This window comes from Stegodyphus dumicola, chromosome 3 (genome assembly GCF_044657685.1).
Source record: "Stegodyphus dumicola isolate Sdum_Otavi_A_Nest chromosome 3, ASM4465768v1".
NCBI lineage: Eukaryota > Metazoa > Arthropoda > Arachnida > Araneae > Eresidae > Stegodyphus > Stegodyphus dumicola.
Window position 1 is genome coordinate 117,640,366 of NC_140770.1, and position 26,350 is coordinate 117,666,715.

At 35.5% G+C, this 26,350-nt stretch overlaps 1 protein-coding gene across 1 annotated transcript in view; it reads left to right on the top strand.

Annotated features, from left to right (window-relative positions):
- LOC118194875 (A.superbus venom factor 1-like) overlaps positions 1-26,350 on the top strand; it is a 325,092-nt gene that overhangs the window by 78,100 nt on the left and 220,642 nt on the right. Inside the window, exons 12-13 of the mRNA XM_085813226.1 lie at positions 8,081-8,146; positions 8,324-8,518. Of these exons, the coding sequence (XP_085669352.1) occupies positions 8,081-8,146; positions 8,324-8,518 (261 nt within the window). The remainder of the gene's footprint in view (positions 1-8,080; positions 8,147-8,323; positions 8,519-26,350) is intronic.

The following is a 26,350-nucleotide window of genomic DNA, read 5'->3' on the forward strand; positions in this document are numbered from 1 at the left end:
TCTCTTTTATTGCCAAAGAGTGGGTGGGTGACTTAAATACAAGTTCAAAGTGATTTATTTATAAATAACTCAGTCACAAAAATTATATTATAGGTTAAATAGCCGAAAAAAAATTTTTACTCTATTTAATTTTCATATACATTAATCAAGTTTTTCAATATCAGTATCTGATTTGGAATTTTCTAGCAATTTTCAGAGGTCTTTCTCTGCTAGAGAGGAGTCTGATTGAATATGACTCTTGACCATTAGCACTGTTATCATCCATCTCATAGATAATATCATCCTTAGCATTGCTCAGCAAACGTGATAGTTTTTAGATTGAGACTAACAGAATATGTAATCCATTCTTGTCCAGGCATCTTGTGCTTCATATATAAAATCAAGAGCAAAACTGAAAGGGGGGGAGTTCTTGTGATTGCTCGAAAATGGCTATCACAACTGAGAACAAAAATAAAAGTCACCTTGCTTTTGCCAAAGACACATGCAAATACATAGAAACATCGATGACAGGAATTGAATTTAGGTAATAAATAAGTTAGAGGCTATGATCTGGAGAGTATGGCAGATGGTACAGCATTTCCCAATTCTATACAGTAAGCAGGTTACAGACAATAATATAACCCATATGGCAATGGATGCAAAGAAGATAATTAGTAATGTGCTTACCAGGTGGTGCATTTATTTTGTGGATTGCTATTTGAGAAATAACAGTACACAGCATGCATAGTTTTTTATTGAATACTTTGTGAATTTGGATTACATTATAACAGCTGTGTGCAACGTAAACACAGCTTTTTTTGGGACTTTCTGGAGTTCACGTTCAATTTTTTGACATCAGAAATAGGTGACATACTTTCATATGTTTAATGTGTAAGGAAACTGCACTTTTTGTCTCTCAGTGTCAGATGTATAAAGGTAAGAAATTCTGAGTTTTAGCCTAATCATTGAGAGTTCATGCAGTGGGGAAAAATTTATCTGTATTGTAAAGCTTCATGTATAATTTGAAAAAACAATGAACATTATGATTTCTGAGTAAAATATTCTGTAAACAATAAAGCATCTGTCTTTGAGCTTATGAGTGGGTTTGCTATGGGAAAATGCTACCAAGTGCATTTTTATTGTATTTCATTATGATTCTTTTATGGTTGGAATGCATTTTATAACTTAGGAACCATGTTGTCCTTTAATTTTAAATGAAAATGTATGTTGGAGCTATAATTAGCTGATAATTAAAAGTTTGGGCACTGAATCAGAAACCTTATAATCAAAATTACCAGATTCATTTCATTATGCAACTGAAATTATCTGTGTTATTCAAGTTTTGGGAGACTGTACACGAATACTTTTAATCATGTATGTTATCAAATTAAAATTTATAATTATTACCATGTTTGTTAAACCTGTATGATTATGTACATAAATATGTGTTTAATAAATATATGTTAAAATTACTGAAGTCAGTACATTTTTATGCAGAATAACTTAATTTTTATATGGCTTTAAAGGCCACTGACATTTATTACAGTTTTCATTTCTCTGAGAAATCTGTTTCATTCATATAATTAAAAAAAAAAAAATAAATAAAAAATAAAAACGAAATTCTTCCGTTTACAAAAGCTGTTTAATGTGGTAAAGAGCCATATATGTAACCAAGATTTATTTTGTAATGGATGGGGTAAAAATATGAATATAATGCATATTTTACTAAAAGGGGTTGTAACTGAACTTGTAGTGCAATCAAACCCTTGTATAGTGAGCTTCTTTATAATGAACCTCCACATGTAATGAATAAAATTTTTGGTTCCATCCTATTTCCTATACATTTAATGTTACTTGCAGCTATAATAAACTTCTAAACTTAGAAAATCAAATGTAACAAACTTGTTAATATCCTTATTTCTTCGTTGGGATGATAGTTAAAAACCTTTATGTTGTTTTTATCTTCACCTCCATTTTTCTCTAACCAAGGCAGGTATAAAACCTAATGCTTGGAGAACCAGGACACTCGAAAAACATATCTTATGATATTGTGTCTGTTATATATCCTTAGTAAGTAATTATTTCACAAGATACTCTATTAAACTACATGCTACTTTATTATATACAAAAGACCTCATCACTCTCTTACACACGTATCCTACAACTACTCGCATTCCAGTCTTTGTTCTAGTTTACAATTACTTGCATTTCAGTCTTTGTTCTGGTTTACAACATTTCTTCAGCCGACTTAGCTGGCCGACAATATCTGAGATAGCTCACCTATCCACATGGAACGATTTTCTCGTTAGTACAGGAATTCACTCAGCCAATCACTGTGAAAGGAAGTGTTCCTGCCCTCTACAGCATCACACTGTCTACAGTTTGTAAACAAAGCTTACAGTGTTGTCAAATAGTCAAAATTTAATGGCTGACTATTTTAGTTTAAATTGCTACTATAGATACAGCTACAATTTTGAACGTAGCTACTGCGCTGCAGAAGGCAAAGAAAGAAAGAAAGAAAATGTGTTTGAATCAGAAATTGGGTCAAACGATGAGAAATTCATGGTGCCTTCGTAATACCCTGCTCCAGGAGTTGCCTATTGAAGACATGGTACAATTCGGAAAGTATTTACGGATGATGCCGCATGATTTAGATTTTTTGCTAAATTTAGTTTGCAGCAGAATTAAAAAAAAATATATATATATGCTTTTTCTTTGTGTACTTTACACAGATTACTCCTTTTTTTTTATTTTATTTATTTATTTATTTTTTATTTCATTTTATGGCACTCCTATTTGTGCACTTAAATCTTGAAATAATAAAATAACCATGTTTCAGAAAAAAAATAAGTAACTACTTTAAATCAAAACCTTTATTAATGAATAAATAGACAATAATGTCATGAATATCAAACCAGTATGAGTAAAAAGTAGTAATAAAGAATAAAGATTACTACATTACAAAGCAACAGTGTAATTTCAGCGCAGAAATTTCAAATAAGAAATATCATAAAGTTTCAAAGTCTTAAGTAGTATATTTATTGAACATTAAAAAACTAATATCAGCATAATTAAATAACTAATACAGTCTGGAAACTATGATCATATGACTCTGTCAGTTAATCAGCTAATAAAATTTAGCAATATTGTATTAAATTTGGCTGTAATTTGTTTTCGCAGTCAATTAGCACAAAACTGTATTTATTTATGACTTGTGACTTTTGAGCTGGTAAACTACTGAAGTTTTCACCAGTAGATCTAAAACACGTGCCAGCAACCATTCGAAAGATAAAAACAATAGCGTTAAAATTCAATAAACACCACACTCATAGGCGAAAAAATAAAAAGTGACTTTTAAATCATGCAGTTCATATTTGGTGATGGAGAAATGAAATTAAAAAGTTCTTGCAGGCGCAGAAATCCCAAAATCAAGGTAAGGGATCAAACCCATGATCTCCATGTATGGAGAAAACCTGTTCTGCTCTTTACCACTGGGCTATGATCGCTCGTATAGGAGGTGTCGAAAAAGCTATGTACTTCGTCACCTGATTAACACCCATTTCCCCATTAAGTCAATTAGTCTCTGCACTGTTTTAAATTGGCCTGTAATTTCTTGATTGGAGATTTTGCTTTCTGAATTTTTTCAATAAGTTTGACCATAGTTTCAAGTAGTTTCTGAATATTTTCATCTAGTACAAATGACATGGCATCATTTATAATTTTTGGAACTTTTCTTGGGGGAGTAAAAATAATTTTCACCCCGAATAGAAAATATTTGAATATATAAAGGAATGGGGAAGACAAGCTTACCAAAATAAGAGAATCCCTTAATTTTTTATTTTTAAAATTTACATTACTCGTGTCCCACAACACAACATTTTCTCTATAGAAATCTATTAGTTGAGTTTCGCTCCAACGAAAGGCAGCCATGTATATTATTCCAAATGAGGAGAAAAGCACGTCATCACTCAAAGCAATCTTATTGGCTAGAGACTCCGATTTTATCGTACGCTAGTGAGCAGTGAAACCAGTTCTGAAATCGCGGCAGAGAACATGACCGATTTTTGGCGCATGCGCAGATCCTTAAAATTGTTGCTCTACGAGAAAGTAGGCCAAGAAAATCGCTTCATGTAGATGGGCCTTTAACCGTGTTCTCCAATTCCATTGACTCTTTTTGGTTGAACTGTCAGGCAGAGCTCTGTTTAAAGTTGGTGCTGAGATGGAAATTGCAAAATTTTTGCTCTTCAAAGAAAAAGGAAGCAGTGAATAAATCTTTGTGATCTTGGCACTGTTAGGGAATAGAAATTTTAATATCCTTTTCAGTTTGCTTTAAGTATTTCAAACACTTTACAAGTTTAGTTGTCTGAATGGAGGTTTTTGGATTCTTTAGGTTTTTTGCAACTTTATGATATTCTTTAAAATGGCTATCATATACAGTAAAAAGTCCAGAATCCGGATTCGTCGGGACTTCGGCGATGCCGGATTAGGGGTTTTGCTGGATATGACAGAGAGGTTATTGAAAACAAAAAAATTTTGATTGACAAGTTAGTCGATATTCTCGACACAGCAATTACAGGACTTGAACAGTAGAACTTTGTAACTAAACAAGAAATTATGCTGATCAGAAATTATGCAAATCAATTAGCTCATCAGATCATCAATTTAAATCTGGTAAGATGGCATGCAGAAATTATACATTTAAAAATATGAAACCATAATTTATGAAATAAAGAACAATTATGATCTAAAGTGTTATCAAAATTTACAAAAAAAAAAAAAAAAAAAAAAAAAAAGCTTAATATTTATTTGTTTACTTTATTAAACATTTATTTCAATGTAAGTTCTTTAAGTTGCTTTGTTTTTGATGCTAATACTTTCTCTTAGTTCTAAAAACAGACATAATTTCTTGTTCAGTTACAAAGTTCCACCTATTGGAAGCGGTATTTTCTGGATCTAGAACCATACTACAGATTTCGCCGTCCGCTAATTGATTGATGATTGGGGCATTGTCGTCGCAATGAAAAACTTTTGTTATATCATCTTCATTTATTACCACTTCTCCGCATTTCTTTACAAAATCCAATAACTGGAAAATTTCACCTTTAGTTTGCAATGTCCGAAAATCTTCAAATTCGCGGTTATCATCTTCATCGTCCTCACCATGAAATATGGTAGCTGGCCATAAATTATGCCAAGCATTTTTTAACGTATCTGGAGACACATCCTCCCAACGTGCATACGCATGCTTAAAAATGCATGCATAAAGCGTACAAAAAAAAAGTTTGTGGCTTTGTGGTCCGGATTATAGATCATTCCAGATAATGGACATCTGGATTACGGCCTTTCTACTGTATTTGCTTTGAAACCATACATACCTTTCAAAAATGTATGTGTTCTTAATGAACACTGTCTAAGATGTATTAGTGACAAAATTATCTTCCTTTTTTACCTTTTCCAGAAAACAAAACTTCACTTTTTTTTTGACACATATTCATTTCGCATATTCTTTCTCTCTTTGTATTTGTGAAAATTTTCTGAGTCATAAATTCATTTGAAAGGAAATTAATTTGATGCAATGCATTGGCATCTGCAATTCTTTTCTGAAACACAATCAAATTGATCCATTTCTAAAACGACTGATTGCTGGTGATGAAAAGTGGATAGTTTATGCACTACAAAGTCCGTAATCTGGACGTCCATTATCCAGAATGATCTATAATCCGGACCTCAAATCCACAAACTTATACATGTGCGTAAAGCGTTTACCCATGCACGCTTCCGATAGTGAAGAAAGCGACAGAGAGGTTATTGAAAACGAAAAAATTTCGATTGACAAGTTAGTCGATATTCTCGACACAGCAATTACAAGACTTGAACAGTGGAGCTTTGTAACTGAACAAGAAATTATCCCTGTTTATAGAATTAAAGAGAAAGTATTAGAACAAAAACAAAACAACTTACATTAAAAGAAATGTTTAATAAAGTAAACAAATAAATATTAAGCTTTTTTTTTTTTTTTGTAAATTTTGATACCGTTCAGATCATAATTGCTCTTTATTTCATAAATTACAGCTTCATATTTTTAATTCTATAATTTCTGCATGCCATATTACCAGATTTAAATTGATGATCTATAATCCAGAAAAACCCCTAATCCGGCATCACCGAAGTCCCGATGAGTCTGGATTACAGACTTTTTGCTGTAACATGGTTAATCAAAGATCGTGGGTGGAGCAGGATGAACCAACCCAAACATCAAAACTGAGATTCACCAAAAAAAGATTTAAGTCAATTTGATCAGATTATAAAAGAATTGTCCACACTAAGAAACCAAACGGTTAATTCAAACATTAGCGTTCAACAACTCATCAAACTGAGAGATGTTGTTCAAGAAAAACGGCAAGAATTGGCAAATCATAAGGGTGTTTTTTTCCCCCTACATGATAATGCAAAGCTCCACACATCTTTGATCACTCACCAAAAATTATTGGAACTGGAATGGGATGTATTGTCACATCCATCATATAGTCTTGATCTTGTGCTTTCAGATTTCCATTTATTTCATTTCCTGCAAAAGTTCTTAAATGGCAAAATTTTTAATAATGCTGCTGATGTAAAATCTCATTTGATTCAAGTTTTTTGCTGATGAAAATGAGAAGTTTTATGAACATGAATTTAGACACTGCCTGAAACATGGTAAAAGGTCATCAACAAAAATGAACAGTACATAATAAAGTTATATTTTCCTTCTTATTTAAAATTTACAATCACTTATTTGCCAGGTCAGTATATGGCATGCTGTAAATGCATTATTCATTGAAAATAAGACAATCATTATTTGAAAAATATAGAATGGATGTTGCCAAACTGATATCTGTAGGGAATACAATTTATCCAAATTTACAGATGGTACCATAAAATCGAGATTTTCATTTTTACTCGTGAAAAAATTTGGATATGAGGAAAAGAGCTTAGAAAGACCAAGTCTAAGGATATTGAAGAAGCATTACTACAATGTTTCTCCACTCAAAGAAGCCACAATCTGCCAATATATGGACCAATGATTGGGATAATGGACAGTGAATTTGCCACACAATTTGGAGAGTTTTATTGGGCTCGAATATCTCATTAGCAGGGCCACATTAATACCTTTAGAGGCCCTAAGTTTTTAAAAGATTTTGGTATATGTTTATGCCAGTTTTTCTTCATTCCTTCTCTCTTTCAGTTTTAGTTTAGTTACACAATACATTCCATGATAGAAATGGCAATTGGAAACATTTTGGTGCCCCTATTCTTTGATGCTGCTAAGTACGTGTTTCTATTGCTTAATGGTTCATTGGGCAGTTAAAAGAAACAGGGCAGCATTATTCCTGGGAAAATATTTGAAGAATGAGGCTGTTGAAAAATGGGGGGGGGCAGAGATTGGTATGATACAGTCTAAAGAAAAGAAAACATTTTTATTGCTGATGAAACTGGGCTGTTTTGCAAGATGATGCCAACCAAATGTTGAAATTTAGAGATGAAAGATTCACTGATGGAAAATAGTCAAAAACATGAGCTATAGTTCTAATAAATAGAACTGAGAATCAAGCTTTTTACAACTGGAAAATATCAAAAGCTGAGATGTTTAAAAAAGTTAAAATTCCTGTATTGTTTAAAATTAAAGTGAAACTGAAAATGCATTGGAAATAAAGTTAATATTGAACATAATATTAATTGCAATTAACACTCAATATTTTTTATTAAATTAGAATTACTGTTAATTTTTTTAGGTAGATATGGGAAATGTTAATCTTTTTATTTATTTATTTATTTATTTTTGTATGATTTATCTTCCAATGTTTGCACCATTCTGTGAGATAATCCATTTTTCCTGTCAGAAATGGATATGACAAATGTCAGAATGGATATAAATTCAACTTGACGAAAACCTACCTTGTTTGATTCTGGAGTCATTAGGACAAGACTTATTCTTTAAGATCTGTTTGTTCATACAACCTTCATTAAAGAGCCTGTATAATGTGTAATATTTTTCTGTTTTTTCTCTTCCTGTAGCGTATTCAATTTTCATATAATTTTAATATTTGTTTTTCTTTTTAAGCCTGGAGATGGGTTCTTGAAGCTGGTTCATATTCATCCACCTGAAATAAGTGATATATATTACGTGGTAAGGTTTCTTTATCATTGTTCAATTGATCTTTTATGAAATATTGTTGAAACAACATTAGTTACGATACTTTTGGAATAAATAATAGTTCTTAATGCTAAAATCATGCTTTATTAAATTTTATGTTTTATATTGCTTTATATGATATTTATAAATACTGACTCGGTTTATTTTCAGGTTGTTTCTAAAGGTCAGATCATTTCTATGAATAAATTACCACCAGGCAAGTTTTTGTTACACAAAGTAGAATTTGATATCACGTATGACATGGTTCCTAGTTTTAGACTTGTAGTGTTTGCACACTACAATGATGAACTGATTGCAGATTCTTTACAAATTGATGTTCAGCATGTGTGCCATCCCGAAGCTGAAGTAATTCATGGTTTTCTTAATCTTGATCTGTGATAAGTCAGATAAATCACATATATTTGTAATGTATTTGAGTTACAGTTTTAAGAAAAAATTTAATTATTATGCCACTCAATTAAAATTTTGTTATGAAAAACCAACCAATTTATAAAACATGCAATGTGTTCAAGTAGATAAAATATTCATTATTCTGCAGCAAATTGAACTCTGTGAAGTTTGTTAATATAGTGTTTGATCAGCTATTATGTTTCAGTCTTCAACATTTTTGCTGAAATTGCCAGATTTGATATTGCCAAAATTTACATATGCTGGCATGTTTTTATTTGCAGGTTTTGTTTTTTATATAAGCCATTTGAATATTCTGAATTTGAATAAGCCATTTGAAAATTCTGAATCTGGCAATGATATTGCCTCAAACCTGATTCAATATTACATAGGTTTCTGTTGAACATGCATTTAAATCTTTGTGATTGAATCTTAAAGATTGTGCACTGGTCAATAAATGCCATTTTTCACATGCCACTACTTTATAGTAAACTTATAAAATATCAGTATATCATTATCCTGATAAGACAATGAAGGAAACTTTCATTCATTGGATCCTAAGGATTAAGTTACATTAAAGTACACATGCAAATAGATACTAGTTCCTATATGTTAGGTTTATGCTATGTATATATGCTGTACTTACTCGAAAATAAGATCGTCTCAGATATGAGATCCTCCTTACAATTTAAGATAAATTAAAAAAATAAAAGTATAGGTGAATATTTATTTTGACATGCAGTAACAGAAAAGAGAAGAGTGTAAGTGTTCTGTAGTATAAGTAAGTGCATTTAGGAACAATGCCAAAACAAAAATGAAATAAGAAATTTACATCTTTCCACTGTATGGTCATCAGGGAGTTGATCCCATGAAAGAAGTAACTTTATTCTGTGAAAGTTTCTTTTGGGATGTAGAATCCAGGTAATTCAATGGTTTTCCTTTTAAAAATTTTTCATTTTCACTACACCATATTTAACGTTACAATGGACGTTATTTCAAAGTATTTTCAATAATAATAATCAAGTAAATTTTTAGTTTATCTAAATTCATTACTAAGCACATTTTAGGTTTAGCTACTACAGATTGAATATATTTTTTCATTTTTAAACTTTTGTTTGCTCTAATATTCTGTAATATTTCAAAACTTCTATTGCTCTAAGGTTACAGTTTTTAAGAACTATTTCCTCTTAATATTTTTTAGGATCAGATTTCATCTCTTTTTTTTCCTTTCTTCCTATATTGGATTGCTTCTGTTTTATGTGTTTTTTGGACTCAGATCACTTAAACGGAAAATTACTATTTTTATTTGATTTTGGTGATATAATTTTTTTAAAGAAGTTTGGGTTTCCAAATTTACCTATGCTGGCTTGTTTTTATTTGCTGGTTTTGTTTTTTTGACCCAGTCTGCTCAAAATAATATTTAAAAAGTGTGTTTATTTTTTGTTGCTATAATTTTACAATTCTTTGCACTACTTAGTTCGGTCTGTAGGGGCTAGACTGAGAAAGATATAGATTACTTTGATTGTTTTTCTAAGATTATTTTGAGTTTTAAATTTTGTGCATTTATTGGTTCAGAAATAGTCTAAATTATTTATTTACTTCTTTAGTTGTGCCAACCCCCTGATGGCAGGGCAGTGAAAGGTGTAAATTTATTATTTCATTTGGCATGTTTTTGTCCTCATTTTCTTGCAGATTGCCACTGTGCTTCTAATAATTTGTTTTTACATATGTTTATTCTAAATTAAATATGGGATAAATTTAAAATGTATTAGTTTTTTTATTTCTTTTGCATTCTTACCCACTGTGCTTCTAATAATTTGTTTTTACATATGTTTATTCTAAATTAAATATGGGATAAATTTTAAATGTATTAGTTTTTTTTATTTCTTTTGCATTCTTACAACCACTTGTTGCTGCTTTCAGAGTGCAATTGAATTAGGGTTTGAATTGCTTTTTACTTTGCATTTTTTTCATTATAATATATATATATATATTGAATGAACTAAAATTCATTGAACAAAATATGATGGCTGCTTTAAGAATAACTGGCGACCTTATCAGGTTCAATGTTCCTTCTAACCTTCTTCGGAAACATGCAAGGACCTGACTCGGAACAGAGAGCTTACTAAAGCTATGTTCAAAACTGTGGGAAGTAAACAGGATACACAAGAAGGGTATACAAAACCCTTTATTTTTCTCTATTTACAATGACTTCCGTACTTCGGAATACATCGACCCACTACTTGGGGTCAAAACGTAAAAGTATAAAAATAAAACTAAACTCTAATTTAACTTTAGAATAATAAACGTGGAAGATTGGCCTTATATTAACAGGAAGCGTATGTAGTACAGAGAACTGTGAACACTACAATACGTTTAAAATTTATCAAGAGGATTAAAACGTCTGGCCTGGAAGGCAACAAGCAACTGCGTAACTTCTAAGGTAAGCGGCCTGCTTCGACTCACTGCTTCCTCTCTCTCGCTTGGCAAAAAGCCACAATTTAAATACTTGGCGTTCGCCAGACAAACTTTGCATAAATACCTTCACGCTTATAATTCTGGCCGGAAGTAGAAAATAAGAAGTGATAGTAAAGATTTAAAATAAAATAAACGTTAATAAAACTTAAGATCCTTACATACTTCCCGCCAGAGTTAATTAGTTTGAAACTGAGGTCTAAAACGACCTTGTTGAAAACTTTTAGCTCTAGAATCTAACGCGAGGCCAATCTTTTACAAACATTTTTTTCGCTAGAAACTAGAAATTTAAAAGAAAGAAATTTGTTTTTACAATAGCAGCTCCCAGGATACACAATTTTTTTTTCATCTGTACTGCATCCAAACAGGAGCTCTTATTCAAATCTGGTTCCTTCCAGATCTCTGGAAGGAAAACTAGTTTAATGAAATGTTACACAATGAAATGGCAAGTAACATGTATAATTATATTTCACTTAACATTCTTATTTCATTTATGACTATTTTAATTATCTCTCCCCGTGCTCTCTGACATGTGTTGTAAAAGAACACCAAACAAGAATGTGTTTCTGTCTACGTTTTCCACACTGCCTCCTACAATCAAAACACTAACGTGTTAAAATTCAACATAACAAGACCTCTTAACACACCCTAATTTCAACTCTAAACCCTGAGGTACTATTCTGAAAGTGTCTAACTCTGAAGTGTAGCGTCAGAGAGCCTAACTACATCATTCAACCTTTAACACATATTCACCATGATCTAGACTTTTTACAGTCACAAAAAAAAAAAAAAAAAAAAAAAAAAAAAAAAAATTAACATTCACTTTTACCATATCACGGTATTTCTTAACATTTAAAATAACAGTTCACATTGTATATAAGAACATATCAACATGCCGTTAATTTTACACATTTGAAAACATACATTAGTAGTACATTGTTAACTTCTATTCTTTTCAAAGCAAGTGCCAATTCTTTCTACATTGAAATACTACATTTCAAAAAGTCTTTCAGACTAAAACTTCTTTCTTGCTAGAATGATTTAAATAAAATTTATACAATAACTTTTTACAATATTTAAGTCTTTACACAACGCTATTATACATCAACTTTAGTTTTACGCGCGAGTAATTGAAAAACATAATACCAAAATCGGTAACAACTCATTTCTCGCCCTTTTGGCGATAAAGGTAGACCTCGCATGAGGTAAAACTTCTTGAAATCTGCCACTTGCAGTAAGAATGAAAGATTAACTTAAGTTTGCAAAGTAACATAAAATTTTACTTATCTTTGTGATATTCGGACATCCTTTTCTGGGCCCAGTCCTTAAAGGTATTGCAGATAGTAGTTTGATTTATCCTCCTTCTTGTACGGGCTCGCCCTTCAGTGCCTTCCACTGGAAGCTTCCTTTTTTCACTAGTTCGGTCACCCTTGAATACCTTCTTTTTCTCCTCTGCTTGTGGTCTTGGCCGTTTGATGGCAGCTGGTCTTGGCGGAACCGGGAACCTTCTTTCGTGTTCCTGCTTGGACCTCGTTGCTGGCCGTTCAAATTTTCCTTGTAACTTTTCCTCCGCCGTTGATGGCCCTTCCGCAGTTCGGCGGCATTTGCTGCGGAGAGTCCTGTCGGATGAGTAGATCTTCCGTTTTGGAGCCGGGTTATAGTTGCCGTCATTTCTCCTGGTTCTCTTCACATACGTCGTCCTTCTCCCTTCTTCATTCTGGGGGTGTTCGTGAACTCTCTTTTCTGGACGGTGGAACGGCTTCTTTTTCTTGCTACCTTCAATTTTTCCGCGGGGAAATTTTCTTTTCACTTGCTCCTGCCTCTTAATGGCTTGCCCATGTCGTTTTTCCACCTCTGGAGCTTGTGCCTGCGGTGTCTGCCGTGCCGGATCCTGCAAAAGATCTGAAAATATTTGCATTTTATTACAATCGAAGTAGGGTTTGATTTGATCAATGTTTGCGGAGCAGGTTTCACCATTTCTGGCTTTTAACACTACTACAGCGTGAGTTATTTTTTCTATAACATATGGTCCTTCAAATCGTGGAAAAAATTTGGCAGTCTTATCTTCTGGTGCTGAAGAAAGTGAATGCTTAATTTTTAAAACTTCATCCCCTACATTATAAGTTACTCCCCGTCGTTTCAAATCATAATAGAGCTTCTGTTTTCTTTGTGCTACTTCCGTATTCTTCTTTGCTTCCTTAATTAGTTTTTCTATATCACCCATTTTAAATTCTGGGGCTCTTTGTTGCACATAAAATAATTTATCTAACGGCGTTATAATCTTTCTGCCTAGAAATAACTCAGCAGGAGTTTTGCCCATTGTATCATGTTTTGCGGTCCTAAGGGCGAAAGCAAATTCATTGACATAGTTATCCCAGCTTTTATGAAAATTTTTAACATAACTACGGATAATTTTCACTATATTTCTATTGACCCATTCCGCTATATTTGATTGCAGCTGATACGGGACCATTTTTAAATGACGTATGCCCAGTTTTTGGCACATGTCTTCAAATATATTACTTACAAATTGAGAACCATTATCCGATATAACTTTTAGGGGCGCCCCGTATTTTAAAATATATTTATTTAAAATAGAATCAGTAACTAATTTCGCGGAGGCTCGTTTTAAGGGAACAATTTCGGTCCATTTACTAAAATGATCAACCATAACAAGGAGATAGCAACTTTTATTTAACTGACTTTTTGGGAAAGGGCCCAATAAATCGATGCCAATTATTTCATTTGGAAATTCGGATTTAATACTATTTAGAAACCCGGCCGGGCGGAAATTAATATAATTAACTGCTTGACATGTTGGGCAGGACTGGACATACGCCCTTGTTAACTTTTGCAGTTCAGGAAAGTAGACTGCCTCGCGTACGCGTTGGATAGTTTTTCGAATACCAGCATGAGAAGCTAAAGGGCTGTCATGGAGCTCCTGCAGGATATTTAATCTAAGACTAGCTGGGATAACAGGTCGAAATTCGTTGTTGGAATTCGTAGTTTTTGTATAGAATAATAGACCATCTATTAGTTCGTAATGGGCCGCCCTATTTCTTATCGCCACAATATCTTGGTGGCTAAAATTTTCAGGCTCCTTCAAATACTCATAAATGCTTCCAAACTCAGGATCCTTACCCATTTCGGTTATTACAGTTTCTCGGGAATTTATTGTACATGCTGTGAGCATTGCCACCTTTACGGTATTACCTTGTTCATCTATTTTAATTCTTGATAGGACATCTGCTACGATATTTTCCTTTCCGGGGGTATGCTTGATTACCAGATTATATTCTTGCAGCTTGAGTGCCCATCTTATTAACCTTGGGGATAAATTTTTCCCTGAGTTTAATCTAGTTACCGCCGCATGATCAGAGTACACTGTTATCGGCGCCTTCCCAAAATAGACTGGGAACTTTTGCACTGCTAACAGAACTGCAAGTGCCTCACTCTCGGTCGCGGAATAGTTTCTTTGTGTGTGATTTAAAGTTCGGCTAAAAAATGCCACGGGCTGCTGATTTTGCGAAAGTACCGCTCCTACCGCATAATCCGAAGCATCCGCTGAAATTTCTAAATTCTCATCCTTTTCAGGGAATTTCAACACAGGGGCTTGCGTTAATGCTTGTTTTAATTTTTTGAAAGCACTATTGGCTTCGGCCGTCCACGAGAATCTTGCCTTTTTCCTTTTTAATTTTAACAATGGCTCAGCGATAGCCACAAAATCTTTTATAAAGGACCTATAATATGAACAAAGTCCTAGAAAAGAAGAGAGCTTCTTTGCCGTGTTTGGAGTCGGATAGTTTTGTACAGCAATTATTTTTGATTCGTCTGTCTCGATTCCTTTTTGAGATATTTTTAACCTAAATATTTTAATTCAGGGGCTGCAAATTTGCACTTTTCGACATTAACTTTTAGACCGGCCTCATTTAATAAAGAAAACACCTGTCTTAAATCCTGTACATGTTGGTCGAGATTATCACTAGTAATAATGATATCGTCTAAATAGATAAATGTGGACTTTCCAAGAACAGGTCTTAACACAATGTCCATACATCGCTGAAATGTTGCCGGGGCCCCTGAAAGGCCAAACGGCATACGCAAAAATGCATAAGTGCCAGACTTGGTTATAAAAGCAGTCTTAGGCACGTCCTCAGGCCTAAGCCCTATTTGAAAATAACCAGTCGTTAAGTCTAAAGTCGTCATGTATTTGGTGGATTTTATGTTCCTTAGAATTTCTTCAATGATCGGTAACGGATATACCGGATATTTAGTTATGGAGTTTAATTTACGGTAATCAATCGCGAATCTCCACCTTTTCGGATGTGTCAAAGGATAGTCATTATTTTTCGTACATAAAACCACCGGGCTAGCATAACTACTTGAGATGGGCGTTATGATCTTTTTACGTAGCATATCGGTAATATGCCATTCTATAATTTTTTCCTTATTCTTATCATACCGGTATGGTTTTTGGCGAACTGGCATTGCATCTCCGGTGTCAATACTATGGTTAGTAACCTGAGTAAATCCTGGAATATCACTAAATAACGAAGCAAATTCACTTACCACTTGTCGGATTCTTCCTTGCTCGTCATTAGGGAGGTGGTCAAGTTTTAACATCGGCGGTTCAGCCTTTTCTGCCTGAACTGGTTTCATTGTCAGCTTAAGGGACGCTTCATTAAAATCCAGTGTTGCTTGTGCGTCTGAAAGAAAATCTATCCCTAAGATTATATGTGCTTGCAGATTCTTTACTATAAAAAACATCACCTTTACTTGTTCGTCCTTGATACGGATATACAACGGTACTTTACCTATGCACTTACATTTTTCTCCTTGCGCCGCTAACACTGTCGTATTCTCTGAATTATATATGCGGTATTTACGAAAATACTTCCTAAAAAAATCTTCTGCCACACAGGAACACTGCGCGCCTGTATCCAGGAGTGCGGTGGCTGGGATATTATTCACCAACACTTCAATCTTCGGAAGAGTCAAATTTTTCACCATTACTGTATTTAACTTGTAGGAAGAGGGGTTTTCTTGGCCTTCGGATTTCCGCACCCTCCCGTCAGCAGAAATCCGTTTTAGTTTAAATTATTTTTCATTTCCGTGCTTTCCTTCTTTTTCCCCTGGCCTTGAGACTTTTTTCCTGGATTGCTATTGAACTGTCGACGTTCGCCGGCTGTTTTTGAATGCTCGGGTTTCCTTGCCCACTGATTCGCTTTGCCTCCGTAGCCGTGTGCTTGAGTTTGCTGTAGTCTTGGCGTACCAAATTGGTTTCGCTGTTGATATTGGCGTCTTCTTTCGACGTCCGCCGTTCTTCTGCTTTCAAACTGGATTGCTAGCTCAAATAACTTTTCCAGTGTAGTCGGATTTCTTAATTCAATAAAGTCTTGCACTTGGGGCAGTAACCTCGGCAAAATCACTTGAATTATTTCAGGATCCGGACGGTTTCCATACAAGAGTTTGAAGACGTGAATTTTTCTTAAAATAAAGCTTGAGAGGTTTTCGATTCTTTGTTGATATATACTGAAAAGTTCCGTTTCTAATTTCGCACGATCCCTTACAACAGGGAAGGCTTTTAGTAGGGTAGTCTTGAAATTCTCGTAAGTATAGGTGGGACTTCCTGCTTGACCCAAGAGACTTCTGCCTATACATTTGAACCAGTTAACACTTGGCCCCTCAAAGCGCTGGTAGCTAAGGTAACTTTTTGAAACTCGTGCACAGAGCATGACGTGGTCGTCCAATTTTTCCAAAAAACTGGTTACCGGTGAGTTTCCATTAAATGTTGCTTCTGGTTTCATCGAAGCGCGCATGGTCTGGACGATGTAACCAAATCCTTCCAGGGCGGCAGCTGGCATTTCTGGATTCTGAGCCGTTTCTGCAGGCAGCATAGGTTCTTCTTGAAACTCGGCCATGGTTATTCTTCTTCGTTGGGCGCCACTATCAGGTTCAATGTTCCTTCTAACCTTCTTCGGAAACATGCAAGGACCTGACTCGGAACAGAGAGCTTACTAAAGCTATGTTCAAAACTGTGGGAAGTAAACAGGATACACAAGAAGGGTATACAAAACCCTTTATTTTTCTCTATTTACAATGACTTCCGTACTTCGGAATACATCGACCCACTACTTGGGGTCAAAACGTAAAAGTATAAAAATAAAACTAAACTCTAATTTAACTTTAGAATAATAAACGTGGAAGATTGGCCTTATATTAACAGGAAGCGTATGTAGTACAGAGAACTGTGAACACTACAATACGTTTAAAATTTATCAAGAGGATTAAAACGTCTGGCCTGGAAGGCAACAAGCAACTGCGTAACTTCTAAGGTAAGCGGCCTGCTTCGACTCACTGCTTCCTCTCTCTCGCTTGGCAAAAAGCCACAATTTAAATACTTGGCGTTCGCCAGACAAACTTTGCATAAATACCTTCACGCTTATAATTCTGGCCGGAAGTAGAAAATAAGAAGTGATAGTAAAGATTTAAAATAAAATAAACGTTAATAAAACTTAAGATCCTTACATACTTCCCGCCAGAGTTAATTAGTTTGAAACTGAGGTCTAAAACGACCTTGTTGAAAACTTTTAGCTCTAGAATCTAACGCGAGGCCAATCTTTTACAAACATTTTTTTCGCTAGAAACTAGAAATTTAAAAGAAAGAAATTTGTTTTTACAATAGCAGCTCCCAGGATACACAATTTTTTTTTCATCTGTACTGCATCCAAACAGGAGCTCTTATTCAAATCTGGTTCCTTCCAGAGATCTGGAAGGAAAACTAGTTTAATGAAATGTTACACAATGAAATGGCAAGTAACATGTATAATTATATTTCACTTAACATTCTTATTTCATTTATGACTATTTTAATTATCTCTCCCCGTGCTCTCTGACATGTGTTGTAAAAGAACACCAAACACGAATGTGTTTCTGTCTACGTGTTCCACACTGCCTCCTACAATCAAAACACTAACGTGTTAAAATTCAACATAACAAGACCTCTTAACACACCCTAATTTCAACTCTAAACCCTGAGGTACTATTCTGAAAGTGTCTAACTCTGAAGTGTAGCGTCAGAGAGCCTAACTACATCATTCAACCTTTAACACATATTCACCATGATCTAGACTTTTTACAGTCACAAAAAAAAAAAAAAAAAAAAAAAAAAAAAAAAAATTAACATTCACTTTTACCATATCACGGTATTTCTTAACATTTAAAATAACAGTTCACATTGTATATAAGAACATATCAACATGCCGTTAATTTTACACATTTGAAAACATACATTAGTAGTACATTGTTAACTTCTATTCTTTTCAAAGCAAGTGCCAATTCTTTCTACATTGAAATACTACATTTCAAAAAGTCTTTCAGACTAAAACTTCTTTCTTGCTAGAATGATTTAAATAAAATTTATACAATAACTTTTTACAATATTTAAGTCTTTACACAACGCTATTATACATCAACTTTAGTTTTACGCGCGAGTAATTGAAAAACATAATACCAAAATCGGTAACAACTCATTTCTCGCCCTTTTGGCGATAAAGGTAGACCTCGCATGAGGTAAAACTTCTTGAAATCTGCCACTTGCAGTAAGAATGAAAGATTAACTTAAGTTTGCAAAGTAACATAAAATTTTACTTATCTTTGTGATATTCGGACATCCTTTTCTGGGCCCAGTCCTTAAAGGTATTGCAGATAGTAGTTTGATTTATCCTCCTTCTTGTACGGGCTCGCCCTTCAGTGCCTTCCACTGGAAGCTTCCTTTTTTTCACTAGTTCGGTCACCCTTGAATACCTTCTTTTTCTCCTCTGCTTGTGGTCTTGGCCGTTTGATGGCAGCTGGTCTTGGCGGAACCGGGAACCTTCTTTCGTGTTCCTGCTTGGACCTCGTTGCTGGCCGTTCAAATTTTCCTTGTAACTTTTCCTTCGCCGTTGATGGCCCTTCCGCAGTTCGGCGGCATTTGCTGCGGAGAGTCCTGTCGGATGAGTAGATCTTCCGTTTTGGAGCCGGGTTATAGTTGCCGTCATTTCTCCTGGTTCTCTTCACATACGTCGTCCTTCTCCCTTCTTCATTCTGGGGGTGTTCGTGAACTCTCTTTTCTGGACGGTGGAACGGCTTCTTTTTCTTGCTACCTTCAATTTTTCCGCGGGGAAATTTTCTTTTCACTTGCTCCTGCCTCTTAATGGCTTGCCCATGTCGTTTTTCCACCTCTGGAGCTTGTGCCTGCGGTGTCTGCCGTGCCGGATCCTGCAAAAGATCTGAAAATATTTGCATTTTATTACAATCGAAGTAGGGTTTGATTTGATCAATGTTTGCGGAGCAGGTTTCACCATTTCTGGCTTTTAACACTACTACAGCGTGAGTTATTTTTTCTATAACATATGGTCCTTCAAATCGTGGAAAAAATTTGGCAGTCTTATCTTCTGGTGCTGAAGAAAGTGAATGCTTAATTTTTAAAACTTCATCCCCTACTTTATAAGTTACTCCCCGTCGTTTCAAATCATAATAGAGCTTCTGTTTTCTTTGTGCTACTTCCGTATTCTTCTTTGCTTCCTTAATTAGTTTTTCTATATCACCCATTTTAAATTCTGGGGCTCTTTGTTGCACATAAAATAATTTATCTAACGGCGTTATAATCTTTCTGCCTAGAAATAACTCAGCAGGAGTTTTGCCCATTGTATCATGTTTTGCGGTCCTAAGGGCGAAAGCAAATTCATTGACATAGTTATCCCAGCTTTTATGAAAATTTTTAACATAACTACGGATAATTTTCACTATATTTCTATTGACCCATTCCGCTATATTTGATTGCAGCTGATACGGGACCATTTTTAAATGACGTATGCCCAGTTTTTGGCACATGTCTTCAAATATATTACTTACAAATTGAGAACCATTATCCGATATAACTTTTAGGGGCGCCCCGTATTTTAAAATATATTTATTTAAAATAGAATCAGTAACTAATTTCGCGGAGGCTCGTTTTAAGGGAACAATTTCGGTCCATTTACTAAAATGATCAACCATAACAAGGAGATAGCAACTTTTATTTAACTGACTTTTTGGGAAAGGGCCCAATAAATCGATGCCAATTATTTCATTTGGAAATTCGGATTTAATACTATTTAGAAACCCGGCCGGGCGGAAATTAATATAATTAACTGCTTGACATGTTGGGCAGGACTGGACATACGCCCTTGTTAACTTTTGCAGTTCAGGAAAGTAGACTGCCTCGCGTACGCGTTGGATAGTTTTTCGAATACCAGCATGAGAAGCTAAAGGGCTGTCATGGAGCTCCTGCAGGATATTTAATCTAAGACTAGCTGGGATAACAGGTCGAAATTCGTTGTTGGAATTCGTAGTTTTTGTATAGAATAATAGACCATCTATTAGTTCGTAATGGGCCGCCCTATTTCTTATCGCCACAATATCTTGGTGGCTAAAATTTTCAGGCTCCTTCAAATACTCATAAATGCTTCCAAACTCAGGATCCTTACCCATTTCGGTTATTACAGTTTCTCGGGAATTTATTGTACATGCTGTGAGCATTGCCACCTTTACGGTATTACCTTGTTCATCTATTTTAATTCTTGATAGGACATCTGCTACGATATTTTCCTTTCCGGGGGTATGCTTGATTACCAGATTATATATGCGGTATTTACGAAAATACTTCCTAAAAAAATCTTCTGCCACACAGGAACACTGCGCGCCTGTATCCAGGAGTGCGGTGGCTGGGATATTATTCACCAACACTTCAATCTTCGGAAGAGTCAAATTTTTCACCATTACTGTATTTAACTTGTAGGAAGAGGGGTTTTCTTGGCCTTCGGATTTCCGCACCCTCCCGTCAGCAGAAATCCGTTTTAGTTTAAATTATTTTTCATTTCCGTGCTTTCCTTCTTTTTCCCCTGGCCTTGAGACTTTTTTCCTGGATTGCTATTGAACTGTCGACGTTCGCCGGCTGTTTTTGAATGCTCGGGTTTCCTTGCCCACTGATTCGCTTTGCCTCCGTAGCCGTGTGCTTGAGTTTGCTGTAGTCTTGGCGTACCAAATTGGTTTCGCTGTTGATATTGGCGTCTTCTTTCGACGTCCGCCGTTCTTCTGCTTTCAAACTGGATTGCTAGCTCAAATAACTTTTCCAGTGTAGTCGGATTTCTTAATTCAATAAAGTCTTGCACTTGGGGCAGTAACCTCGGCAAAATCACTTGAATTATTTCAGGATCCGGACGGTTTCCATACAAGAGTTTGAAGACGTGAATTTTTCTTAAAATAAAGCTTGAGAGGTTTTCGATTCTTTGTTGATATATACTGAAAAGTTCCGTTTCTAATTTCGCACGATCCCTTACAACAGGGAAGGCTTTTAGTAGGGTAGTCTTGAAATTCTCGTAAGTATAGGTGGGACTTCCTGCTTGACCCAAGAGACTTCTGCCTATACATTTGAACCAGTTAACACTTGGCCCCTCAAAGCGCTGGTAGCTAAGGTAACTTTTTGAAACTCGTGCACAGAGCATGACGTGGTCGTCCAATTTTTCCAAAAAACTGGTTACCGGTGAGTTTCCATTAAATGTTGCTTCTGGTTTCATCGAAGCGCGCATGGTCTGGACGATGTAACCAAATCCTTCCAGGGCGGCAGCTGGCATTTCTGGATTCTGAGCCGTTTCTGCAGGCAGCATAGGTTCTTCTTGAAACTCGGCCATGGTTATTCTTCTTCGTTGGGCGCCACTATCAGGTTCAATGTTCCTTCTAACCTTCTTCGGAAACATGCAAGGACCTGACTCGGAACAGAGAGCTTACTAAAGCTATGTTCAAAACTGTGGGAAGTAAACAGGATACACAAGAAGGGTATACAAAACCCTTTATTTTTCTCTATTTACAATGACTTCCGTACTTCGGAATACATCGACCCACTACTTGGGGTCAAAACGTAAAAGTATAAAAATAAAACTAAACTCTAATTTAACTTTAGAATAATAAACGTGGAAGATTGGCCTTATATTAACAGGAAGCGTATGTAGTACAGAGAACTGTGAACACTACAATACGTTTAAAATTTATCAAGAGGATTAAAACGTCTGGCCTGGAAGGCAACAAGCAACTGCGTAACTTCTAAGGTAAGCGGCCTGCTTCGACTCACTGCTTCCTCTCTCTCGCTTGGCAAAAAGCCACAATTTAAATACTTGGCGTTCGCCAGACAAACTTTGCATAAATACCTTCACGCTTATAATTCTGGCCGGAAGTAGAAAATAAGAAGTGATAGTAAAGATTTAAAATAAAATAAACGTTAATAAAACTTAAGATCCTTACATACTTCCCGCCAGAGTTAATTAGTTTGAAACTGAGGTCTAAAACGACCTTGTTGAAAACTTTTAGCTCTAGAATCTAACGCGAGGCCAATCTTTTACAAACATTTTTTTCGCTAGAAACTAGAAATTTAAAAGAAAGAAATTTGTTTTTACAATAGCAGCTCCCAGGATACACAATTTTTTTTTCATCTGTACTGCATCCAAACAGGAGCTCTTATTCAAATCTGGTTCCTTCCAGAGATCTGGAAGGAAAACTAGTTTAATGAAATGTTACACAATGAAATGGCAAGTAACATGTATAATTATATTTCACTTAACATTCTTATTTCATTTATGACTATTTTAATTATCTCTCCCCGTGCTCTCTGACATGTGTTGTAAAAGAACACCAAACACGAATGTGTTTCTGTCTACGTGTTCCACACTGCCTCCTACAATCAAAACACTAACGTGTTAAAATTCAACATAACAAGACCTCTTAACACACCCTAATTTCAACTCTAAACCCTGAGGTACTATTCTGAAAGTGTCTAACTCTGAAGTGTAGCGTCAGAGAGCCTAACTACATCATTCAACCTTTAACACATATTCACCATGATTTAGACTTTTTACAGTCACACACAAAAAAAAAAAAAAAAAAAAATTAACATTCACTTTTACCATATCACGGTATTTCTTAACATTTAAAATAACAGTTCACATTGTATATAAGAACATATCAACATGCCGTTAATTTTACACATTTGAAAACATACATTAGTAGTACATTGTTAACTTCTATTCTTTTCAAAGCAAGTGCCAATTCTTTCTACATTGAAATACTACATTTCAAAAAGTCTTTCAGACTAAAACTTCTTTCTTGCTAGAATGATTTAAATAAAATTTATACAATAACTTTTTACAATATTTAAGTCTTTACACAACGCTATTATACATCAACTTTAGTTTTACGCGCGAGTAATTGAAAAACATAATACCAAAATCGGTAACAACTCATTTCTCGCCCTTTTGGCGATAAAGGTAGACCTCGCATGAGGTAAAACTTCTTGAAATCTGCCACTTGCAGTAAGAATGAAAGATTAACTTAAGTTTGCAAAGTAACATAAAATTTTACTTATCTTTGTGATATTCGGACATCCTTTTCTGGGCCCAGTCCTTAAAGGTATTGCAGATAGTAGTTTGATTTATCCTCCTTCTTGTACGGGCTCGCCCTTCAGTGCCTTCCACTGGAAGCTTCCTTTTTTTCACTAGTTCGGTCACCCTTGAATACCTTCTTTTTCTCCTCTGCTTGTGGTCTTGGCCGTTTGATGGCAGCTGGTCTTGGCGGAACCGGGAACCTTCTTTCGTGTTCCTGCTTGGACCTCGTTGCTGGCCGTTCAAATTTTCCTTGTAACTTTTCCTTCGCCGTTGATGGCCCTTCCGCAGTTCGGCGGCATTTGCTGCGGAGAGTCCTGTCGGATGAGTAGATCTTCCGTTTTGGAGCCGGGTTATAGTTGCCGTCATTTCTCCTGGTTCTCTTCACATACGTCGTCCTTCTCCCTTCTTCATTCTGGGGGTGTTCGTGAACTCTCTTTTCTGGACGGTGGAACGGCTTCTTTTTCTTGCTACCTTCAATTTTTCCGCGGGGAAATTTTCTTTTCACTTGCTCCTGCCTCTTAATGGCTTGCCCATGTCGTTTTTCCACCTCTGGAGCTTGTGCCTGCGGTGTCTGCCGTGCCGGATCCTGCAAAAGATCTGAAAATATTTGCATTTTATTACAATCGAAGTAGGGTTTGATTTGATCAATGTTTGCGGAGCAGGTTTCACCATTTCTGGCTTTTAACACTACTACAGCGTGAGTTATTTTTTCTATAACATATGGTCCTTCAAATCGTGGAAAAAATTTGGCAGTCTTATCTTCTGGTGCTGAAGAAAGTGAATGCTTAATTTTTAAAACTTCATCCCCTACTTTATAAGTTACTCCCCGTCGTTTCAAATCATAATAGAGCTTCTGTTTTCTTTGTGCTACTTCCGTATTCTTCTTTGCTTCCTTAATTAGTTTTTCTATATCACCCATTTTAAATTCTGGGGCTCTTTGTTGCACATAAAATAATTTATCTAACGGCGTTATAATCTTTCTGCCTAGAAATAACTCAGCAGGAGTTTTGCCCATTGTATCATGTTTTGCGGTCCTAAGGGCGAAAGCAAATTCATTGACATAGTTATCCCAGCTTTTATGAAAATTTTTAACATAACTACGGATAATTTTCACTATATTTCTATTGACCCATTCCGCTATATTTGATTGCAGCTGATACGGGACCATTTTTAAATGACGTATGCCCAGTTTTTGGCACATGTCTTCAAATATATTACTTACAAATTGAGAACCATTATCCGATATAACTTTTAGGGGCGCCCCGTATTTTAAAATATATTTATTTAAAATAGAATCAATAACTAATTTCGCGGAGGCTCGTTTTAAGGGAACAATTTCGGTCCATTTACTAAAATGATCAACCATAACAAGGAGATAGCAACTTTTATTTAACTGACTTTTTGGGAAAGGGCCCAATAAATCGATGCCAATTATTTCATTTGGAAATTCGGATTTAATACTATTTAGAAACCCGGCCGGGCGGAAATTAATATAATTAACTGCTTGACATGTTGGGCAGGACTGGACATACGCCCTTGTTAACTTTTGCAGTTCAGGAAAGTAGACTGCCTCGCGTACGCGTTGGATAGTTTTTCGAATACCAGCATGAGAAGCTAAAGGGCTGTCATGGAGCTCCTGCAGGATATTTAATCTAAGACTAGCTGGGATAACAGGTCGAAATTCGTTGTTGGAATTCGTAGTTTTTGTATAGAATAATAGACCATCTATTAGTTCGTAATGGGCCGCCCTATTTCTTATCGCCACAATATCTTGGTGGCTAAAATTTTCAGGCTCCTTCAAATACTCATAAATGCTTCCAAACTCAGGATCCTTACCCATTTCGGTTATTACAGTTTCTCGGGAATTTATTGTACATGCTGTGCGCATTGCCACCTTTACGGTATTACCTTGTTCATCTATTTTAATTCTTGATAGGACATCTGCTACGATATTTTCCTTTCCGGGGGTATGCTTGATTACCAGATTATATATGCGGTATTTACGAAAATACTTCCTAAAAAAATCTTCTGCCACACAGGAACACTGCGCGCCTGTATCCAGGAGTGCGGTGGCTGGGATATTATTCACCAACACTTCAATCTTCGGAAGAGTCAAATTTTTCACCATTACTGTATTTAACTTGTAGGAAGAGGGGTTTTCTTGGCCTTCGGATTTCCGCACCCTCCCGTCAGCAGAAATCCGTTTTAGTTTAAATTATTTTTCATTTCCGTGCTTTCCTTCTTTTTCCCCTGGCCTTGAGACTTTTTTCCTGGATTGCTATTGAACTGTCGACGTTCGCCGGCTGTTTTTGAATGCTCGGGTTTCCTTGCCCACTGATTCGCTTTGCCTCCGTAGCCGTGTGCTTGAGTTTGCTGTAGTCTTGGCGTACCAAATTGGTTTCGCTGTTGATATTGGCGTCTTCTTTCGACGTCCGCCGTTCTTCTGCTTTCAAACTGGATTGCTAGCTCAAATAACTTTTCCAGTGTAGTCGGATTTCTTAATTCAATAAAGTCTTGCACTTGGGGCAGTAACCTCGGCAAAATCACTTGAATTATTTCAGGATCCGGACGGTTTCCATACAAGAGTTTGAAGACGTGAATTTTTCTTAAAATAAAGCTTGAGAGGTTTTCGATTCTTTGTTGATATATACTGAAAAGTTCCGTTTCTAATTTCGCACGATCCCTTACAACAGGGAAGGCTTTTAGTAGGGTAGTCTTGAAATTCTCGTAAGTATAGGTGGGACTTCCTGCTTGACCCAAGAGACTTCTGCCTATACATTTGAACCAGTTAACACTTGGCCCCTCAAAGCGCTGGTAGCTAAGGTAACTTTTTGAAACTCGTGCACAGAGCATGACGTGG